Source organism: Urocitellus parryii, chromosome 7, assembly GCF_045843805.1.
Source record: "Urocitellus parryii isolate mUroPar1 chromosome 7, mUroPar1.hap1, whole genome shotgun sequence".
NCBI lineage: Eukaryota > Metazoa > Chordata > Mammalia > Rodentia > Sciuridae > Urocitellus > Urocitellus parryii.
The window spans coordinates 142,645,779-142,666,391 of NC_135537.1; the positions used below are offsets into that span (position 1 = coordinate 142,645,779).

Sequence of the window (20,613 nt, forward strand, 5' to 3'; positions counted from 1 at the left end):
AAGAAAAAACACAGGGAAACATAACTTGAAGTTGAAGGCATGTTTGCTTCAATTTAGTTTTGTCTTAACAAATAACTAGTAGGTTTGAAGTTAATATTAATTGTCTTTACACTCTTTATAAATAATCCTGGGGCAAAAATAGTATGTGAAAAAAAGGTTATTTTTGCTAGTATCTCTGAACTGTATTTGTGTTAATTAAATAATCTAGAGCTAACTAAAAAAAATTTTCCCCCACAGAAACAGCATTTAAATTTAAAGCCCTAAAGAAGGTTGCACAGTTAGCAGTTATAAATAGTCTGGAAAAGGTAAGAAAACGTTTTGGTATTAAAATTCTGTTTTGGGTTACAAATGTTGCTGCCTTTAGTATTTTGAATAAAAAATCATGACTCGAGTGATAGTTTCACATTAATTTTTAGAAAGAATGCATTATAATATTTTTATGAAGAAATTAGAAGTTTGTGGCATTTACTTTATGAAGAAAAGTTCACTGCTTCATATAAACATATTTTGTTTTTTTGTAGGCCTTTTGGAACTGGGTAGAAAATTATCCAGATGAGTTTACAAAACTTTACCAGATTCCACAGACTGATATGGCTGGTAAGGTTAACATCAATTTTGTTTTCTTTTAAATTCTTTCTTAGGAGGTGAAAACCTGTTGCTTTTCAAGTTACTTTTTAAAAAAGGAGCTTTTATATCTTCTACTATCAACTGATATCAAATAGGAAATACTGTTTTTCTCTAATATTTCTAAATTACCTCTAATCCTTTTCCTTTGAGCAAATAAAAAAATTTGAAATGAAGCTTTAATCTTTAAAGTTAATTGAATAATTGATGGCTACTGTTGATGGCTGTTAGGGAGAAGCACCTTTTTTGTGTGTTGTAAAGCCTTATTTTGTTTTTACAGATGTGTATATAAAGTAATTGTACTGTTTTTACCTGTGAGGTAGGAATTCATTGGATATAGCTGCATGGCAGAGATTATAGACTCCTGGGAAATTTTGGTAATTCTCTTTGGGAAGGTGTCCAAATTTTGTAGGTTGGGTACATTGCAGTTTGCATAAGGCCCTGTACATTGAGACAAAACACAAGATCAGTCATTGTGAAATGTCAATTTTTTTTCTTGGATGGATCAAGATAGCTCTTCTAACACATGGGAAATTTAACAGTTCTTATCGGCTTATGTGAATGAATTTGTGTAATGGCTTAAATTAACTTCCAAGTTTATCTCTTTAAATGTGGCCTTTGGGTTTTTGGATAGTGCTAACTTTTAATGCCAGCAATTGTTTTTCTCACATAATAATGTCATTTAATATTTTTCATGTAGAGTGTGCAGAAAAACTCTTTGACTTGGTGGATGGTTTTGCTGAAAGCACCAAACGTAAAGCAGCAGTTTGGCCACTACAGATCATTCTCCTTATTTTATGTCCAGAAATAATCCAGGATATATCCAAGGATGTGGTTGACGAAAACAACATGAATAAGGTTCGGAGGTCATTTCTATTATGTCCATATGTGAAACAGTTTATTTTACTCAAGGAGTGTATCATTTTTATTTTATCATTATTTATATTTTGGTGGTATTGGGGATCTAACCTAGGGCCTCAGGCATGCCAGTCAAGTGATCTACCGATACGTTATACCCCCCAACCTTAGGTTTATCATTCTTTATAATCATTTTAGGTCTCTGTTTGTGACCTTAGTGGAAATATTCTCATACATAATTTTATTTGGAAGAGAAATAAATAATATCATTCAATGATCAAAGACTAAAAACAATCCGTTGGTCTTTTTTACCAGAGAAGACTAAAGAATAGTTCTGTTACTTTTAAACATAGTTTCTCTAATATTCCCTTCAGGGTTTGCCCTACTGGACTTCTCTCCTTCCTCCCTCCCTCCCTCCCTCCCTCCCTCCCTCCCTCTCTCCCTCTCTCCCTCTCTATATTTTTTTAGTTGTTGATGGACCTTTATTTTATTTGTTTGTTTGTTTATTTATTTATTTATATATGGTGCTGAGAATTGAAACCAGTGCCTCAGACATGCCAGGCAAGTGCTCTACCACTGAGCCACAGTCTCAGCCCTGTTTTTTTTTTTTTTTTTTTAAAACCAGGGATTGAACCCAGGGTGCCATCATTCACTGTGCCACATCCCCAGCCCTTTTTACATTTTTTAAAAATTTGAGACAGGGCCTTGCTAAATTCCTGAGGCTGGCTTTGAACTTGCAATCCTCCTGCCTTAGTCTCTTGAGCTACTGTGATTACAGGCATGCAGCACCAGATAGACTTCATAATTTTTATAGTATGTTGTTTGCATGTTGTATAGTATGTTGTTTGCATGTTTTTAGGAATTTGTTCACTTGGTGCTATTGAAATGGTCAGGAAACTCAGAACAGTTTTCATAGAGTTTTATTAGGAAGGCAGACTACACATACACTTTGTATTGAAATTAGCATTATAATAGCTGGTAATTTGAAAAGAATCTTTTATATATATATATTTTAAAGATTTGAGTTGTTAACATTTTATTTGAAGTTCAAAATGCACTAGTTTTGTAATAGACACTTTTTCCTTTATTGCCACTTTGGGAGAAATATTCTTAGCTGACTAAATGTGAATGTGCTCTTACATAATTTGGCTATGGATGAAGATGTTCAGAATCAGCTGAATGATTCACTACTTTGCAGAAACATTGGATAGGGAATTTATTAATTGAGGGGTAAATAAATGAAGTAGGAAATCCTTGAGAGCCTATGAATTTGTGATATTTCTCTTATGTCAATGTCCCAACTTTTGAGGATACCATTTTTCATATTAGATTGTTGGGAGCCCTTCAAAGTAGTGGTTTTATTTTTGTTTGTTTCTATTTATTGGTAAAGTAGAAATAGTTAAAACTACTGTAAGTTCAGTAGTACTCTTAAATGAATTTAAATTCTAGAAATCACAGTTCCAGTTATATCTTTCTATCAGTCATTTGTATACCTTCCATGAATTGCTCATTTTTCCATTTAATTTTTGTCTTTTATTGATTTATAGGGTGTGTATACATGTACTTGAGTTCTCTTTATAAACTAATTCATAGACTAAAACTGCAATTTCTGTGTTCAGAGCATTTGTATTTAAAATTTTGAATAGTTCTTACTACTTTTCTATTTCCTAATAGTTGGCAGCAGTTTATGTTTTCACCACACTGAATAAGAAGACCTATTTTTACTACCCCTGCCTAGGCACAGAGGCTGCTGGGGTCCCAACAAACTTTAATTTGGTCCCCTACCCATAGCAGAAATAAGAGAAAATGATATAAAAATGAAAAATGAATTAATGACAGTGGCTAAAACTGGGAAGGTTTAATCTGCCTTTCCCATTCTATAGAAACATTACAGTTTTCTGTTGGGGGGAGTGGGGTACTGAAGATTTAATCCATTGTTTGGTCTACCACAGAACTACCACAGGCTTTTTTTCTTTTTTCTTTTTTTTTCCAGACAGGGTCTCACTTAGTTACCTAGGCTAGATTTCAACTTGTGATTCTCCTGCCTCAGCCTTCCAAGTCACTTGATTATAGGCATATGTGTACTACCACATACAGCAAAACAGAATGGAAACAAAAAGCCAGAAAATACACTTACATATATTTAGGCAGGTTGTGCTTGCTGGCGAGATGTCTTAGTATTCTGGATCTAAGAGTTTTGTTGGCATCAGGGTTTTGGGGGCATTTTCAGCTTACATTCTCATCATGAAATAATGGCTTATAAGAAGCTGGAATGTGAATAGTTTAACAAACAGGTTAGCAGAAAATGGAGAAAAGAAAAACATTTTGGGACTTCTAATTATAAATTGGGTTCATTTATGTTTTCCTGAATCCTTATCAGAACTCCCTATTTTTCAGTCTTCTAAATTTTTGACACATGAATAAAACAATACAGTATCTTGATCTCAAGTGTTCTCACTCTTTCTCCTGCTCCTCATAGGGTAAATTATGTGAAATGATGGGTATGTTAATTACCTTGTGATAATCACTTTATTATGTATATCTAAATATGTTATACTCATTAAATATATTAAATAATGTATTAAATATATTAAATACTCATTAAATATTTTATTTGCCAATTATATCTCAGGTAAAACTGGAAAAAAAGTCATTCCAAATGAAAGTAAACAATAGATTATTAGCAATGAAATGATATAAATGTGTAAGAATAGAATAATAGCAATGTAATAATGTTAGGAACAACTGTGCCTATATGTGTGTATATATATTTTAGCATTTATTTCTGTGAATGTAATTCCACATATATAAGTGTCAAAAGCAAGTTACATTCATGGAGGAAATGAAGGTTATATATATCTGTAACGTAAAAATAAAGAATTATAAAGACATACCCTTTTTCATTCAAAGATTTATACTCTAGCGCTTATCATACCTTTTTCATAATACCCTAAATTTGAAAGCAACCCAAATGCTCATTAGCTGGTGAATGGATAAACCAACTGTGATAAATTGAGATGATGGAATATTTTTTCAATAATTAAAAGTAAATACTGTGCACTTCCAGGCGTGATGGTGCAAGCTTATAATCCTAGTGTCTTGGAGGCTGAGATAGGAGGATTGTAAATTCAAGGCCAGCCTCAGCAACTTAGCAAGACCTGTCTTGAAATAAAAAAATAAAAAGGACTGGGGTTGTAGCTCAGTGGTAAAGCACCCCTGGTTTCAATTCCCGGTTAACAACAACAACAACAACAACAACAACAGTAAAAACCCAGAAAGAAAGAAAAGGAAAATAACTGCTGCCTGGTGCAGTGACACATGTCTATAATCCCAGTTACTTGGAAGGCCAAGGCAGGAGGATTCCAAGTTCAAAGCCAGCCTGGGCAAGTCAGTGAGATCGTGTCTCAAAATAAAAAGAAATAAAAGAGGCTGATGATGCATCTCAGTGGAAGAGCACCCCTGTACCCACTTGTCGGGGGATGGGAAAGGAGAGTAACTACTGTTCACAGAACATGGATGAATCTCAAAAACATGCTAAACAAAGGAAGCCAGACAAAATGACATACTGTGTGATTTCTTTTGTTTTTGATTCCCTTTTTTCTTTCTTGTTGTTGTTGTTATTATTATTATTATTATTTTATTATTATTGGTACTGGGGAATGAACCCAGGGGTCCTTTGCTGCTGAGCTACACCCCCAGCCTTTTAAATTTTATTTCTTAATTTTGAGACAGGGTTGCTTATTAAGACCTTGATAAGTTGCTGAGGTTGGCCTTGAACCTGCAGTCCTTGTTTTAGTTAGCTTTTCCACTGCTATGACTAAAGGATCTGACCAGAACAACTGTAGAGGAAGAAGAGTTTATTTGAGGGCTCATGGTTTCAGAGGTCTTAGTCCATAGCAGGCCAGCACCATTTCTCTGGGCTCAAGTTGAGGCTGAACATCATCACGAGAATCATGTGATCAGGAAGGAGAGAGAGAGAGACACACACACACATACACACACACACACTCCACTCTCCAGATAAAAAAATGTATACCCAAAGTCATGCCCCAATTCTCACCTCTTCCAGCCACACCCTACCATTTCCGTTACCACTCAGTTAAGCCCTATCAGAGGATTAAATCACGGATGGTGTTAAGACTCACAACCCAATCATTTTTTCTCGGAATCTTCTTGCATCATCTTACATGTGAGCTTTTGTGGGGCACCTCACATTCAAACCACACAGTCCTTTCTTGCCTTCTGAGTTGCTGGGGTTAATAAGCATGTGCCACTGTGCCAGGCTTTCTCTTTTTCCTCCTCCCTCTCCCTCCCCCTCCTCCTCTTCCTCTTCTTCTTCCTCTTTCTCTCCCTCCCCCTCCTCCTCTTCCTCCTCTATCTCTCCCTCTTCCTCTTCCTCCTCTCCCTCCCCCTCCTCCTCTTCCTCCTTCTCTCTCCCTCTTCCTCTCCCCCCTCCCACACCCCACACCTTTCCTATGATTTCTTTTAAAAGAATTTCTGTAGAAGACATCTGAGGTCAAAAAATGAATCAGTGGATGCCAAGGGTGGGAGGGGAGGAAATTGACTGGAAAGGAACTCAAGGGGACTTCTTAAGGTGGTGAAAATGTTAAAGATCATGATTGTGGTTCTGATTCCATAACTTCTTTCTCAAAATTCATCGAATTGTATATTTAAAATTGCTGATGCTTATCATGATGTTTTCAAAATCACTTCACCTGGCTCAACATTTTATTTTTCCAAATTTATTTGCCAGTAGACTTGTGGGTTGCTTTTTCACTTTTGGCTATTGTGAATAATGCTATTATGCACATGGGTGTAAAATTGAGACCTTTTACTTGGTATATATCAGAGGTGGAATTTCTGAATCATATGGTAATTCTATTTTTAATTTTTTGAAGAATTTCTATTTTAAAGTCACTTTTTTTCTTTTGTTTTTGGTACCAGGGATTGAACTCAGGGGCACTTGAGCACTGAGCCACATCCCCAGCACTATTTTGTATTTTATTTGTAGACAGGGTCTCTCTGAGTTGCTTAGTGCCTTCCTAAATTGCTGAGGCTAACTCTAAACTTAAGATTTTCCTGCCTCAGCCTCCTGAGCTGTTGGGATTACAGGTGTGTGCCACTGCGCCTGGCTTAAAGTCACTTTAAATTTTTTTTTTTTTTTTTTTTTTTTAGTTGAAGATGGACACAATACTTTTACTTTATTTATTTATGTGGTGCTGAGGATCCAACCCATGTACTAGGCGAGCCTCACACGTTCTAGGCGAGCGCTCTACCACCAAGCCACAACCCCAGCCCCTTAAAGTCACTTTTAATAGTTTGTTCTTTGTAAGGAAATATATTTTTCAATTTTATCAACCAGGTTTTGTATGTCTTATTTACTTATGTGCCAGCCCGAGGAAAACACATGGCGTATGAAAAAGCACATTGAGAATTTGTATTGGTTGGACCCAGAAATGGCATGCCTTCTCTCATTCATATTCCATAAGCTAGAACTCAGTCACATGGTCAAGAGAGGCTAAAAATATAAGTGACTCCTAGAACATAGTAAACTTGGGTATCAAAGAATTAAGGGGCGATGTGGCTCAAGTGGTAGCGAGCTCGCCTGGCATGTGTGTGGCCCAGGTTCAATCCTCAGCACCACATACAAACAAAGATGTTGTGTCCTCCGAAAACTAAAAAATAAATATTAAAAAAAAATTCTCTCTCTCTCTCTCTTTAAAAAAAAAAAGAATTAAGGGGATAGAGAGAGGGAGTCAAGGACATTTTTATATTGCTATCTTCCTAGAATTCTTGGTTATTTCTTTATATGAATGAAAAGTTATATACTGTAAGTACATGTTTACTTGGGAAAAAAATGGAGGCTGTATGTTCTATAACAATTCAGGTGAAGTTTGGATAGTGGGGAGAGTTTTATAGAAGAAGTATAGACTTTTAGTTGAACTTAAATTGAGAACAGGATTTAGTGGCTGGTAGAACATGTGCTTAATATGAACAAGGCCCTGGGTTCAAACCCCAGCACTAAAAACCAACCAAACAAAAAACACAATTAAAAAAAACAAACAAACAAAAGTCAGATATGGGATTTGCTGTTTTCTCTCATATTGTTTTCATGTGTACGGGTGTGTTCGAGCGTGCGTTAGGGATCAAACCTAGGGCTTCACGCTTGCTAAGCAAATGATCTACCCCTGAGCCATAAGCCTACTCCTGTTTTACCTTCTTGATAGTGTTGTTTGATTAAAAAAAAAATCGGTTTTGATTGTCTCATTTATCCAGTTTTTCTTTTGTTGCCTGTGCTTTTTTTTTTTTTATATCATATCAAGGATGTAATGGCTGCATCTAGTGTTGTAAAAATCTTCCTGTATTTTTGTTTTTGGAGTTTTATAGTTTAAGTTGTGAAGTTTACATCTTTGCATTTTGATTTGACTTATGTTTTGTATATGGTGTAAGTGGAGGACCCAACTTCATATTTTGACCTGCATGCATACATTTTTCCTAGTACCTTTTTTTTTTTTTTTAACTGTCCTTTTTCCAATGAGTGAAGGTCTTAGCACACTTGTCAAGAATTTTTTGGCCATGTGTGTGAGAGTTTTTTTCCTAAACGTATTATTCTATTCCATTTTTCCTTATGTCTGTTCTTAGGCTGGGATTACATTATTTTCTATTATTGTAGCTTTGTAATAAGTTTCGAAATCGGTAAGATAGAATAAAGTCCTACAACTTTTTTTTATTCAGGGTTATTTTGGCTATTCAGAGTCACTTGAGATTCCATATGAATTTTAGGGTGGCTTTTCTATTTCTGCAAAACATGTTTATGAGATTTTGATAGGGATTGTGTGGAATCTGTAAATTGCTTTGGGAATTATTGGTACATTAACAATCCATGTACATGGGATGTCTTTGCATTTATTTGTGTTTTTGTTAATTTTTTTCAGCAACGTATTTTAGTTTTCATATAAGAGTGTCATCTCTTTGGTTAATTCCTAAGTATTTTATTCTTTTTTTATGCTATTGTAAATGGAATTGGTTTTTTTTATTTCCTTTGCAAATTTTTCTTTGCTAATTTGTAAAATCCAACTGATTTTTGTGTATTCATTTTGTATTTTACAACTCTAGTCAAATTTGTGAATGAGCTCTAAAAATTCACAAAAAAAAAATCTTTATTTATTTTTTTGGTAGTCCTGGGTCTAAGCCCCACGCCTTGCATGTGCTAGGAAAGTACTCTGCTGCTGAGTTAAATTCCTAGTTCTTCCTTTTTGTGGGGGTCCGGCAGTACAGGGGATTGAACTCAGGGGCACTTGACTAGTGAGCCACATCCCCAGCCTTATTTTGTATTTTATTTAGAGACAGGATCTTGCTGAGTTGCTTAGCATCTCACTTTTGCTGAAACTGGCCTTGAATTCAAGATTCTCCTGCCTCAGCCTCCCAAACCCCTGGGATTACAGGCTTGCACCACTGCACCTGGCTCCTTCATATTTTTTTAATTTTGAGACAGGGTCTTACTAAGTTGCCCAGGCTATCCTTGAACTTGTGATTGTCCTGCCTCCCCTTCTGGGTAGCTGGAATTACAGGCCTGCAGCACCATGACAAGGTGTATATGAAATCTTTAGGGATTTCTATGTATGTTATTTTGTCATTTGTAAGCAGGGTTAACTTACTCTGATGAATAGAAGTGGCAAAAGTGGGGCATCCTAATCTTTATTTTATTTATTGCTGATCTTTGGGGAAAAGCTTTTAGTCTTTTACCATTGAGTATGTTGTTATTGATTTTTTTTTTTTTAAGCCATATGGCCTTTATCACGTTGAAGACATTTCCTTCTATTCCTAGCTTGGGTGTTTTTTAAATCATGAAAAGGTGTTGAGTCTTATCAATTGCTGTTTATGTCTTAATTGAGATGATAATGTAGGAATTTCCTTCATTTTATTAATGTGGAATATCACATAGATTGATTTTCATTGTTAAACTATCCTTTTGCTCCAGAAATAAGTCTCACTTGGCATATGATGTTTTAAAAAAGCTACTGAATTTTATTTGCTACTTTTTTTGACCACTTTTTTCATTAATGTTCTTCAAGGTTGCTCCTCTGTTGTTTTCTTTCAATGTCTTTGGCTTAGGCATGAGGGTAATGCTGATCTCAGAATGGCTTAGGAAGTGTTCCCTCCACTTTAATTTTTTGAAAGTACTTCTGGTGCTAATCTTTTAAGTGTACTGTAGAATTCACCAGTGAATTCATCTGGTCCTGCACTTTTCTTTTTTTAAAATTTTTTAATATTTATTTTTTATTTTAGTTTTCGGTGGACACAACATCTTTGTTTGTATGTGGTGCTGAGGATTGAACCTGGGCCGCGTGCATGCCAGGCGAGCGGACTACCGCTTGAGCCACATTCCCAGCCCTGGTCCTGAACTTTTCTTAACTGGGGAGGAGACTAACTATTAGTCTCCCTAATAGTTCTAGTCATATTTTTTATTTATGAGTTATTTTTGTTAGATCGTGTATTTCTAGGAATTTTGTCCATTTTGTTCACATTATCCAATCTGTTGATGTACAATTTGTTGTATTACCCTTTTAAAATTTTTATAAAATCAATAAGTAATGCCATTACATTCATTTCTGGCTTCAGTAATTTTAGCCTGCCCTTATTTTTTTCCTAATCACACTAAAATTTATTTATTTCAAAGAATGAGCTTTTGGCTTTGTTGTTTTTTCTCTGTTCTCTGTTTAAATTATCTTTTTGCTGATCTCTATTATTTCCTTTTTTCTGCTAGCTTTTTACTATTTTTCAAGTTCCTTAAGATAATTGATTTGAGAGCAGAGTTTTAAAATGTGTTCACAGCTGTAGTTTTCCCTCTTACCATTACTTTCACTGCATCCTCTAAGTTTTAGTATGTTGTGCTTTATTTTTATTTGTCTCAAGATATTTTCCAATTTCCCTTTTCTTGGGTTTTTTTCTTTGATACATTTATTGTTTAAGATTGTGTTAATTTTCACGTTTTTGTGAATTTTCTAATCTTCCATTTACTGTTAGTTTCCAGTTTCATTTCCTTATTATGAGATAAGACACCTTGTATAATTTCTTTTTCTTTGAATGTATTTAAGGTTTGTTTGGGCTGGATTCAGGCCTATATTCCTGGCTACTCAGGACATTGAGACCAGAAGATTCCGAGTTCAAAGCCAGCCTCGTTAAGTTAGTGAGACCCAGGCTGGGGCTGGGGCTCAGTGGCAGAGTGCTTGCCTAACATGGGTGAGTCACTGGGTTCAGTCCTTAGCACTGCATACAAAAATAAGCAAATAAAACAGAGGCATGCTGAGTATCTATAAGCACAAAAAAGAAAAAAAAAAAGTTAGTGAGTCCCTGTCTCAAAATAAAAAATAAAGGAGTGGGGGATGTAGCTCCATGGTGAAGTGCCTCTCGGTTCAATCTCCAGAACAAGAACAAAACAAAACAACAAAAAATATTTGGTGGACTAACATATGGTTCATTTTGGAACATGTTCCTCATACACTGAGAAGAATGTGTATTTTGCTGGTGTTGGGTGAATTTAGCTTTTGATATGTTACGTCTGAGAATATGTGTAGGTGGAGATGTGAAATTTTCACTTAAGAGAAAAGTTAAGGATGAGATTATCAATGAACTACAAAGAGGTGTTGAGTTCATAAAAGCATAATTTTTTTTTTGGGGGGGTAGATAGAATTTAGAGTAACAGTGTAGCCTTGGGTATATTCTTATTTAGAAGGCTAAAAGGTTGAATATTGTCTGGAGTATTAGAAAAGGATGGAGCAATTTGATATTTACCAATAAAATATTTAGACATTAAAGATAATATCAAAAGGAAGATATGGTCAGCTGAATTCAGTGCTGAGTTCAGATATTTGGGAAGGATTCTTTCTTCTTCCCTTCCACCTTCCCTCCAAGATCTTGTGTAAACACATTACCACTGAACCACATTCCCAACCCAGGACTTTTTTTTTTTTAATACTCCTATAATAATTGGATAGAGAAAGAGAAGAGGAATTTTTTTTTTAATTTGAGGAAATTATTTAAAGAGTTAAATAATGACAACCACTTAAATTATAAAATTGAAAACCAAAATATAAATGAGACATTTTTATGGTATAAATATTAGAGGCCGTTAATTTGTTACTTTGTTGTATAAATATGAAATAAAAGAAACTTCATATTATCTTATTGCTCTATTTGAATTTGTAGAAATTATTTCTGGACAGTCTACGAAAAGCACTTGCTGGCCATGGAGGAAGCAGGCAGCTGACAGAGAGTGCTGCAATTGCTTGTGTCAAATTGTGTAAAGCAAGTACTTACATCAATTGGGAAGACAACTCTGTCATTTTCCTACTGGTTCAGTCCATGGTGGTTGATCTTAAGGTATCATGCTTATTCTTTCTCTACTGTAATTTTACAAGAATAAAATTATAGTAGAGGTATTATGAGCAAAGATAAATGCTCCAAATACTAAAGTTTGGAGTCACCTGTGGTAATAAGTTTATAGGACCTACTTTGTCATTATGTTCATCAGCCTAGATTGAGATTATGAAGAACAATGGAGTTAATCAGTTTTTTAAAGTTAACATAAATATACAGACTTGGGTTTAAGATAATGTAGAAATTTGGACCAGATAGGAACCATATGTGGTATAGTAAGATTTATATCAGATGAATGAACCACAGTATTAGTGATTTATTCTTTTTCTGGCAATTGAAATTCCCTGTCATCTATGTGGATAATGTTGATTAGTAATAATACTATTAAAAGGCCTTTGTTTTCTATTGGGGTTTTTATAGAACCTGCTTTTTAATCCAAGTAAACCATTCTCAAGAGGCAGTCAGCCTGCAGACGTGGATCTAATGATTGATTGCCTTGTTTCTTGCTTTCGTATAAGCCCTCATAACAACCAACACTTTAAGGTAAGAGCACTGATTTTTATCTACCTATGCTTACTGATGCTAATATTTTCCTTTTTAAATGTGAAAAGACTGGAAAGATAAATAGGTATATAGTTTTATCACTGTTTCTTAATATTATATGTTGATGTGAACTTGAAGACCTTAAAAAGTTATCTATTTTTAATAAATTTTATTTTTGCTATTGTTTTGTCTTATTTTGTATTACTGGATATTTTTCTCCTAGAAATGATCTATTATTTTTTCTTTTTTTCTATAGATCTGCCTGGCTCAGAATTCACCTTCTACATTTCACTATGTACTAGTAAATTCACTCCATCGAATCATCACCAATGTAAGTCCAAAAGGTATTGCTAAATTACTTAAAACAATTTTTTCTTTTCTTTTTTGGTGCAATCCTTCTTTCTTTTTGCCCATTTAAAGAAAGATGTTCTTACCAGATGTGGTGGCACATGCCCGTAATCCCAGCTACTTTGGAGGCTTGAGACAGGAGAATCACAAGTTTAAATTAAATTTTTAAATTTAAAATTTAAAAAACAGCTGGAGATGTGGTTCAGTGGTAGGGCTCTTGGGATTCAATCTCCAGGACCAAAAATAAACAAACAACAAATAAATAAATAAATGAAAGAAAGAAAGAAAGATGCTGTTGGTTTTCACAAAGGTTCTCAATTTAGGTGATATGTTATAAGAAGATTACTCTGAAGTGATTATGTCTAGTAATTTATATACAGTTGTATTTTTCATATTTAATCTTGATCTGAGGGCCCTTATTGAGAAAGATGAAGTTATGAGAATCTTTTGGAAAAAAGAGTAAACCTAAAACATGTTACTTAAATCAAAAGCCTTTCAGAATAATGCCACTGAAAATATAATTGAGCATTTTCATTCAAAAACTCTTCATGTATTATTTGAATACTCTTAGCTCTTTCTCAGTGTTTGGTACATTTTGATTTATCACCTTACCAATTAAGTTAAAAGTAATATTGCTTATGTTGTATCCAGTATGGCACATTTATGAAATGATAAGATTATATTTGATTGCACATTTTAGTCCTTCTTAAGTAAATGAAGTATTAATACGCTGTACAAGAGATATTCATAAGATAAAGCAAGTGAATTCATAAAAAGGTATTTGTGATGTGGGAACATTAAGTAGAAAGATGGTGAAACCTTATTTTATTTGGACAATGGATTTTTCAAATTCTATTCATCTAATTTTGAAATCTTGTATTTTGAAGGTTCTCAGGTATTCTTCACAGTTCCTCTTTTATCCATTGATAGATATTTACACTTACTGGTCAACTTGTTCCAGTTTTCCTCCCCTTAAAAGGCTGCAGTCATTGATAACTTAGTGTATTTGTCCTATTTACAAAATACATTTTAAGACTTTTGGTGAGTTAAAAATAATTCCCCATCATTTGCTTTGAATATATTGAATTAACTAAATGTGGCCTATATTTTGTTTTAGACATTTCTGCAGGGGAAAAAATAAGTAATGGTAAAGCTAGTTAACAATACATTTAGTTTTTCTTGATGGAGTGTTGGTAGCATTTTTGGGAGAACAGTTCTTTGTTATACAGGACTCCTTGTGCATTCCATGACATTTAGCATCTCTAGCCCTCATTTCATTAAAACCAGTTATTTCGTGTCTTCTGCATTATGAACAAGAATGCCTGAGAGAATGATACCTCTCTCAGTTGAGTATCACAGATGGAAATAACATTGAATACTCTGTTCCAAAAGGGAAGGCTTAATTAATCTGACTGTAGATAAGGTATGTTTGTATTAAAAACTTTAAAAAATTACTGTACTATTGCCAGTGCAATAGCCAGGACTTTTTAACCTTAAAGTTGACTTTCAGTGTCATTTAAGAAAAAAAAAAAAAAATTCTTTCTCTACCTCCAACCTCAAGTTTTATGCGTGACCAGAAACAAAATATTCCTTTATTGCTTTTGGCTCATAATACTAAAAATAGTTCATTTGTTAGAGTGGATAGTTTATATAAATGCTTAAAATTTGAATTTAATAAACCCAAGTGTATATGTGTATGTGTTCACGCCTGCCTGTGCGTAGGTACACACACCCCCCACACCCCCCCCCCCACACATACTCCCCCTCTCTCTCTCTTTTTGATACTCTGTGGCTAGTTACTTTAATTATGAAATATTTTTGTCTACAATTGAATATATAGAGCACTTTCAAGCATGGACTTGGCACTGCTGTAAGTGGCTGAGCTGCTCTTTTCTGGGTTTTAAAGCATGCCTGGAGTGGTACTTCATGCATGCCTCAGTGTACTTGGTGAAAGTGATTGTGCATCCTATACTTTAATGAGTATTGCATGTGTGAGGTGGAGTGTGTCTATATCTGAGGTCAAGTTACTATGGATATATTTTTATAAAGAAAAATTATTGATTAGTTTTTAAATATTAAGCATCAATGAAATTGCTTGAAAAATAACAAATAGAACTCCAAAGTGTCTTTAAATTTAGAGAGGGACACTTTGTCTTTAAAGATTGGTACACTGGTTCTTCTTAAGGCTCTTTGGTTTGAGGCTAATAGTATAAAATTCTTTCTGGTGGAAAAGGAAATATGAAAAATTTACAAAATTGACTATTATAGTCTCACCAAAGAATGTTATTAGGCATATATTTTACATCTTGAATTCATGTGAAATTTTTCTAGCTATTTGGGCTCCTGATCCTAAATTGATTCATAATTTCCTTTTAAATGATTCTTGGCTCAATACACTTTATAAGTTCACTTCCATGGTTCTTAGATAGTTTACAAAATTATCACATTTTCAAATAAAAGTTTTGTGTAGAAGTAGTAATGGTGTTTGGAGTTTTGTTTTGCTTCTGTGAACTATACACACAATTCTTAAGCACTGTTTAGATGTAAAAAAAAAAAAAACCCACAGTTTCTTAGAAAATTTTAAAATCGATTCACTATTTGAATTTTATTGCAATGCAAGTTTTTCAACAGTCTCTAAAATGGTACTTATTACACTGTCACCTTTTTTATTGTGATATGCCATAACAGGTGAATTAGTTTTAAGATCTGAGTTATGTACTTTATAGGTTTCCTTTATGTTAAATTACATATGTTTTTGGGAAATTTAAAAAGTAGTATTCCCATATATGAACCATTTCTGTCAGTTATCACTGGGACAGGCAGTGGCTAGTATAGTACTTTATTTGATCTCTGCTGAGATCGTCGTTAGATGATTTATTTCTGAGGTATTAAAAAATCATTTAAATTATTTCTTGAGAAATTGCCACATAATTTTCTCATTATATAAGTATTACATGTTTTCGGCAATGAACAATATTTTAAAGGAAAAAAGAATGTCTGTATTAATTGACTAGTTTCAGAAAGAACATGGAGTCACTGCTCAAAATACTAATTTTTTAAATTCTATAATGTCCAATTTTTAGTGCCTATTTTATTCAAAGTGTATCTTTTACTTTAAAATGAATGAAATAGTTTTATTATGAAAAATGAAAAGTATGAAAATTACCAAAACTTCAGCCTTAAAACTATTTTCTAGAGTATATACCTAGTACTGCAATATAGTTTGAACAGCTATGAAAAATAACATAGTAATTTGGATAGAATGTTATTATGGAATACATATCTCTTTAGTTTCAGTTATTGGCAATATTTTTATGGGACCTGGGGTGAAGAGGACCCTTTACTCATTGCACTTTGTCATCATTCGGTGTTTTGTTGCTTTAAGCTGATTAACTTAAACTGTTTGAATTAGTTAATATCTGTAAATTAAGTTTCATTACTTGCTTTGGGCAAGTTAGATGACTAAATTGCTCTAAATTTGAGAACTCCATTATATTACCAACTAAAAAACTGGTTATTTACAGAAATGAGCTTAAACAAAGAAAGAAGTGAGGGAAGAATATACGCAACCATTATTTAAAAAAAAAAAAAAAAAAGGCCAAGGGAGGTGGTGCATGCCTGTAATCCCAGCACCTCAGGAGGCTGAGACAGAAGGATTACAAATTCAAGGTCAGCATAGGCAATTCAGTGAAACCTTGTCTCAAAAATAAAAGGGACTGGGGCTGGGGATGTGGCTCAAGCGGTAGCGCGCTCGCCTGGCATGCGTGCGGCCCGGGTTCCATCCTCAGCACCACATACCAACAAAGATGTTGTGTCTGCCGAGAACTAAAAAATAAATATTAAAAATTCTCTCTCTCTAAAAAAAAATAAAAAATAAAAAAAATAAAAGGAACTGTACATGTACTTCAGTAGTAGAGTGACCCTGGGTCAATCCTCAGTACCTACCCCTCCAAACTACTACTACTACTACTATTACTACTACTACTAATAATAATAATAAAAAGAAATAACAACAACAAAACCAAAAAACTTTCTTCACAGTTTTGTAGTCCCTTTGTGAGTGGAGTTCAGTATTCATATTTTATATCATAAATTGGTGTTATATTTTACTGTCCAGTAAATAGAATTGTAATTTGTAGTTTTGGTTAAGGTTAACATAACTTGATGCTAATCAAGATATTCTGAGAATTACAAGTGAAGAATTTCAGTGTTGAGACTTTAAGGATGTAAAGCTCTTAATCTCCCTTATTTACTATTTGAGTATATTATCATTCTTCCATTGTTTTTTCAAACTAGAGCTTAAAAGTTAGTTTATCTGTGTTTGTTTGTCCATCCCTGTGTGTGTCTGTCTGTCTGTCTCTGTGTGTTGTCTCCCCCCCCCCTTCCCCAACACCTTGGTAGTGGGGATTGAACCCAGGGATACTCTAAATTGAACTCAAAAAGTTGCGCAAAGCCTCCCAAGTCACTGGGCTTTAGGCATGCACCACCATGTTTGGCTAGGCTAGAAATCAGCATTTTAAGTCATACTGTTTCATACATATTTCTCATATGTAATGAAAATTCATCCAGTCATTTTTCTAATTTAGTGATTTTCATAATTGTCATTTTTATAATATATCAATTCATTTTAAAGTAAAAATCAAGAGATATACTTTCAAATAAAATAGACATTAAAAACTAGACATCAAAGCCAGATAGATTAAATAAATAGAAAAAAATATCTACATAAAGCAACTCTTTTAAAGAAACTTAGCTAGGATCAGTTTGTCTTTGTTTATGGTGATTGTTAGTTGTTCATGTGCTGTGTCACCATTGCATATCAGTTTAAGATTGTAGGTTTATTACTGGCTTTATGTTATTTACTAATTTTATGTTGTAATTATTATTTGTAATGGTTTTTACCACATAGTCTTCAACATTGTGTTGAACCACTAATCTCTTTTAACTCTGGGAAAAATTTATACAATATATGCATGTATTTCTGAAGTGTATAAAACGTTAAACTTTGTAAAAGAAGATTGGCTACAGAATTGGTTCTCTAAAAATTTTCAAATTCATTTGGTTTTCAGTGAGAAAAAACAGTATCTGTGTACATGCTCATTATTATATTTAAAAACATGTAGGTTAGTGTTTGAGTTAAAGATATTATTTCAAAACTTTGAAAATCATGATATATGTTTGCATGATCTTAGACAGTTTTCAATGAAAGGATAACACTTAAAGGGATAACAGAGTATACAACTCATGTAATTTTATACCTTTTCTTCCTTATGGTCTTTGTTTTTCTCTAGTCTGCATTAGATTGGTGGCCCAAAATTGATGCTGTATATTGTCACTCAGTTGAACTTCGAAACATGTTTGGTGAAACACTTCATAAAGCAGTGCAGGGTTGTGGAGCACACCCAGCAATACGAATGGCACCGGTAAGAAGTCATGAGTTTTGAATTCCAACTCCTTTCTGTTTCAATTTTAGTGTCTTTATTTCATTCCTTCTGTTTTGATTATTTTAGAGAATTGAATGGGTCCCTCCTTTTCTATAAGTGTTGTAGAATGTTTTCATTGCAGTATTATTGAATACTTGTTAATAAACGTTTATTTTTCACTGTTTCAGTTAGGTGAACCTTTTCTCCTTTGTGTTTAGTTTTGTTCCCTCTTAACTTTTTGTTTTGTCTTTTTTCTTTTCCTTTAAGTCTTATGAACCAAAGAATTTTGATTAGCTTCTTACTTTATGAAAACAAGTAAGGGAAGCTGACTCGTGGGTTAGAATTAATGTTTGGCATTCATCCTGAATATTTTGCATAAGAAATTAGAAATAAAATTAAACTTTTTAATTTAAAATAAATATATTTTATTTGTTAGCAAATATACTTTGAACATTTGTAAATGATAGGCACTTTGATACTGATGTTCCATTATGTTTAAACTTAATAAAAGCCGACATCTCAAATTAGTCTAAGAGATTATTATTCTATGGAATTGTAAAACTCAGTGAATCAATAAAAACAGTTAATTATAGAATTGGTAAGTCATTTCTTGGTATTTATGTAGAACACAAGGGCATTGTACATGGCAACTCTTGACATTGATTGGTGATGCTTTGTCTTCTGCTTATTTTCTATTCTTATTGGTTGCTGTTGATCACATGATCAGATGCCAACCAGTCACTGTTTTGCATGGCAGTGGGCTTCTGTGGCTTTAAGTATGACCCATTTTGTAACTACCTCAGAAAACTCTTGGATTTTTTTTTTTTTTTACTTTTCTGTATATAGTTACTTTTATAGTCACATCATGTCATTTTAAATGAAAATATAACATGTTTTCAACCTATTGATTTTACCTAGTAAATTAGCCATCTCCATTTAAAATTTAAACAGCTTCCTTCCTGGCATGCTTTTCTTTTTCCAAGTTCCCATACCAATAAAATATTTTTGTTTTATACAGTTGTGATTCACTCTTACCCAGTTGTCAGGAATTGTTTCTGAGGCTTGTTAGATTCAAATCGAGAAGTTTTCTGTATCATGATGTTTTAACATTATGTATCCTAGAAAATAATAGCCATAAGGGCATGATAATGATGTTTAATAAATAAACTTTAATATGCAAGGTTATTTTTAGTTGCTTTTTATATGTCAAGTACTTAATTTGTTTTAAAGTTGGAAAAGTATAGGTGTGATTGGAGGTAAACAAACATCAGCTACTTAAGTATTATTTATCTAGATATCATTTTTTAAAAAGCTTTAGAAATTGCTTGAAATAAAGTTTTTTCCTTGGTGGTGCTAGGAATTGGACCCATGGCCTTGTTGTGTATGCTAAGCACATGCTCTACCACTGAGCTTTCCCAGCCTCAGATAAACTGTTTAAAAATCATTTATCAATCAGTTTATTTTTTCTAGATATCTTTTGGGAAGTTAGAACTTTATTTGACTTTTTGTTGTAAGTTTAGGACCCTTTCTAGTAGAAAATGAATCATCTTCAATAAAAGAAATTGGTGGAAAGTTAATAGTCACTTTCTGTTTAACTTTAATATTTAGTTTCCCCAACTGTGTATCATTTAATTTTCTTTGTATGAATCCTTATGTTATCGTGTTAATTTGAAGAAAACAGGAGGTTTGTCTGACTGATAGAATCCTGGGTCCCTAGTTCCTAGAGCACATTTAGCATATATTGAGCATGTAGTATCTATTTGGTGAATGAGTGAATGAATTTCTTATTGACCTGGTTTTAAGAAACCTCCATCTGGTCTGCTTCTCTTCTGTATTATATATATATAAAGAAATTTCGAATATATATACATAATGTGTAAAGGACAGCTTTCTGGCTGATATTTTTACTAGAGAAGATAGCAAATTTAATAAATAAATTAATTAATAGTTAAATTTGGAGGATCCTTAAGATCTTTGTGAGTCAAACAACAAATATGGAAGTGTATTGATTTCTGTTAGCTGTCAGGCTCAGTGTTAATGCCTGGGAACAATGATGAACTAAGCAGAATGCTTTCTCTCAAAAGAGATTTCAAGCAAAAGTCCTATAACTTCTGCTTGAAAGCATCTAATGAAGAACTCAGTATAGTAGGTGGCCGTAAAATCTGGAAGCACAGGCAAATACATATAACAACTGGTTTAGAAATAATATATTATTGGGTTGTGGCTGTGGCTCATTGGCAGAGTGCTTGCCTAACACTGGGTTTGATCCTTAGCACCACATAAAATAAACAAATAAAATAAAGACATTTTGTTGAAAAGAAAAGAAATAAGCAAAAAATAATTTAAAAAAGAAATAACACATTATTGATTATTGCGTCAAGCGTTCTCAATCTTGGCTCTATTGACATTTTAGACTAGGTAAGTTTTTGTTGTAGGG

General features: G+C 33.5%; 1 protein-coding gene across 2 annotated transcripts in view; it reads left to right on the top strand.

The window, feature by feature from the left end:
- The window catches only part of Nf1 (neurofibromin 1), a 251,252-nt gene that overhangs the window by 67,580 nt on the left and 163,059 nt on the right, over positions 1-20,613 (top strand). For both annotated transcript variants that reach the window (XM_077800375.1, XM_077800376.1), the window contains exons 6-12: positions 238-305; positions 522-597; positions 1,325-1,482; positions 11,692-11,865; positions 12,283-12,405; positions 12,662-12,736; positions 18,045-18,176. In XM_077800375.1, the coding sequence (XP_077656501.1) occupies positions 238-305; positions 522-597; positions 1,325-1,482; positions 11,692-11,865; positions 12,283-12,405; positions 12,662-12,736; positions 18,045-18,176 (806 nt within the window). The remainder of the gene's footprint in view (positions 1-237; positions 306-521; positions 598-1,324; positions 1,483-11,691; positions 11,866-12,282; positions 12,406-12,661; positions 12,737-18,044; positions 18,177-20,613) is intronic.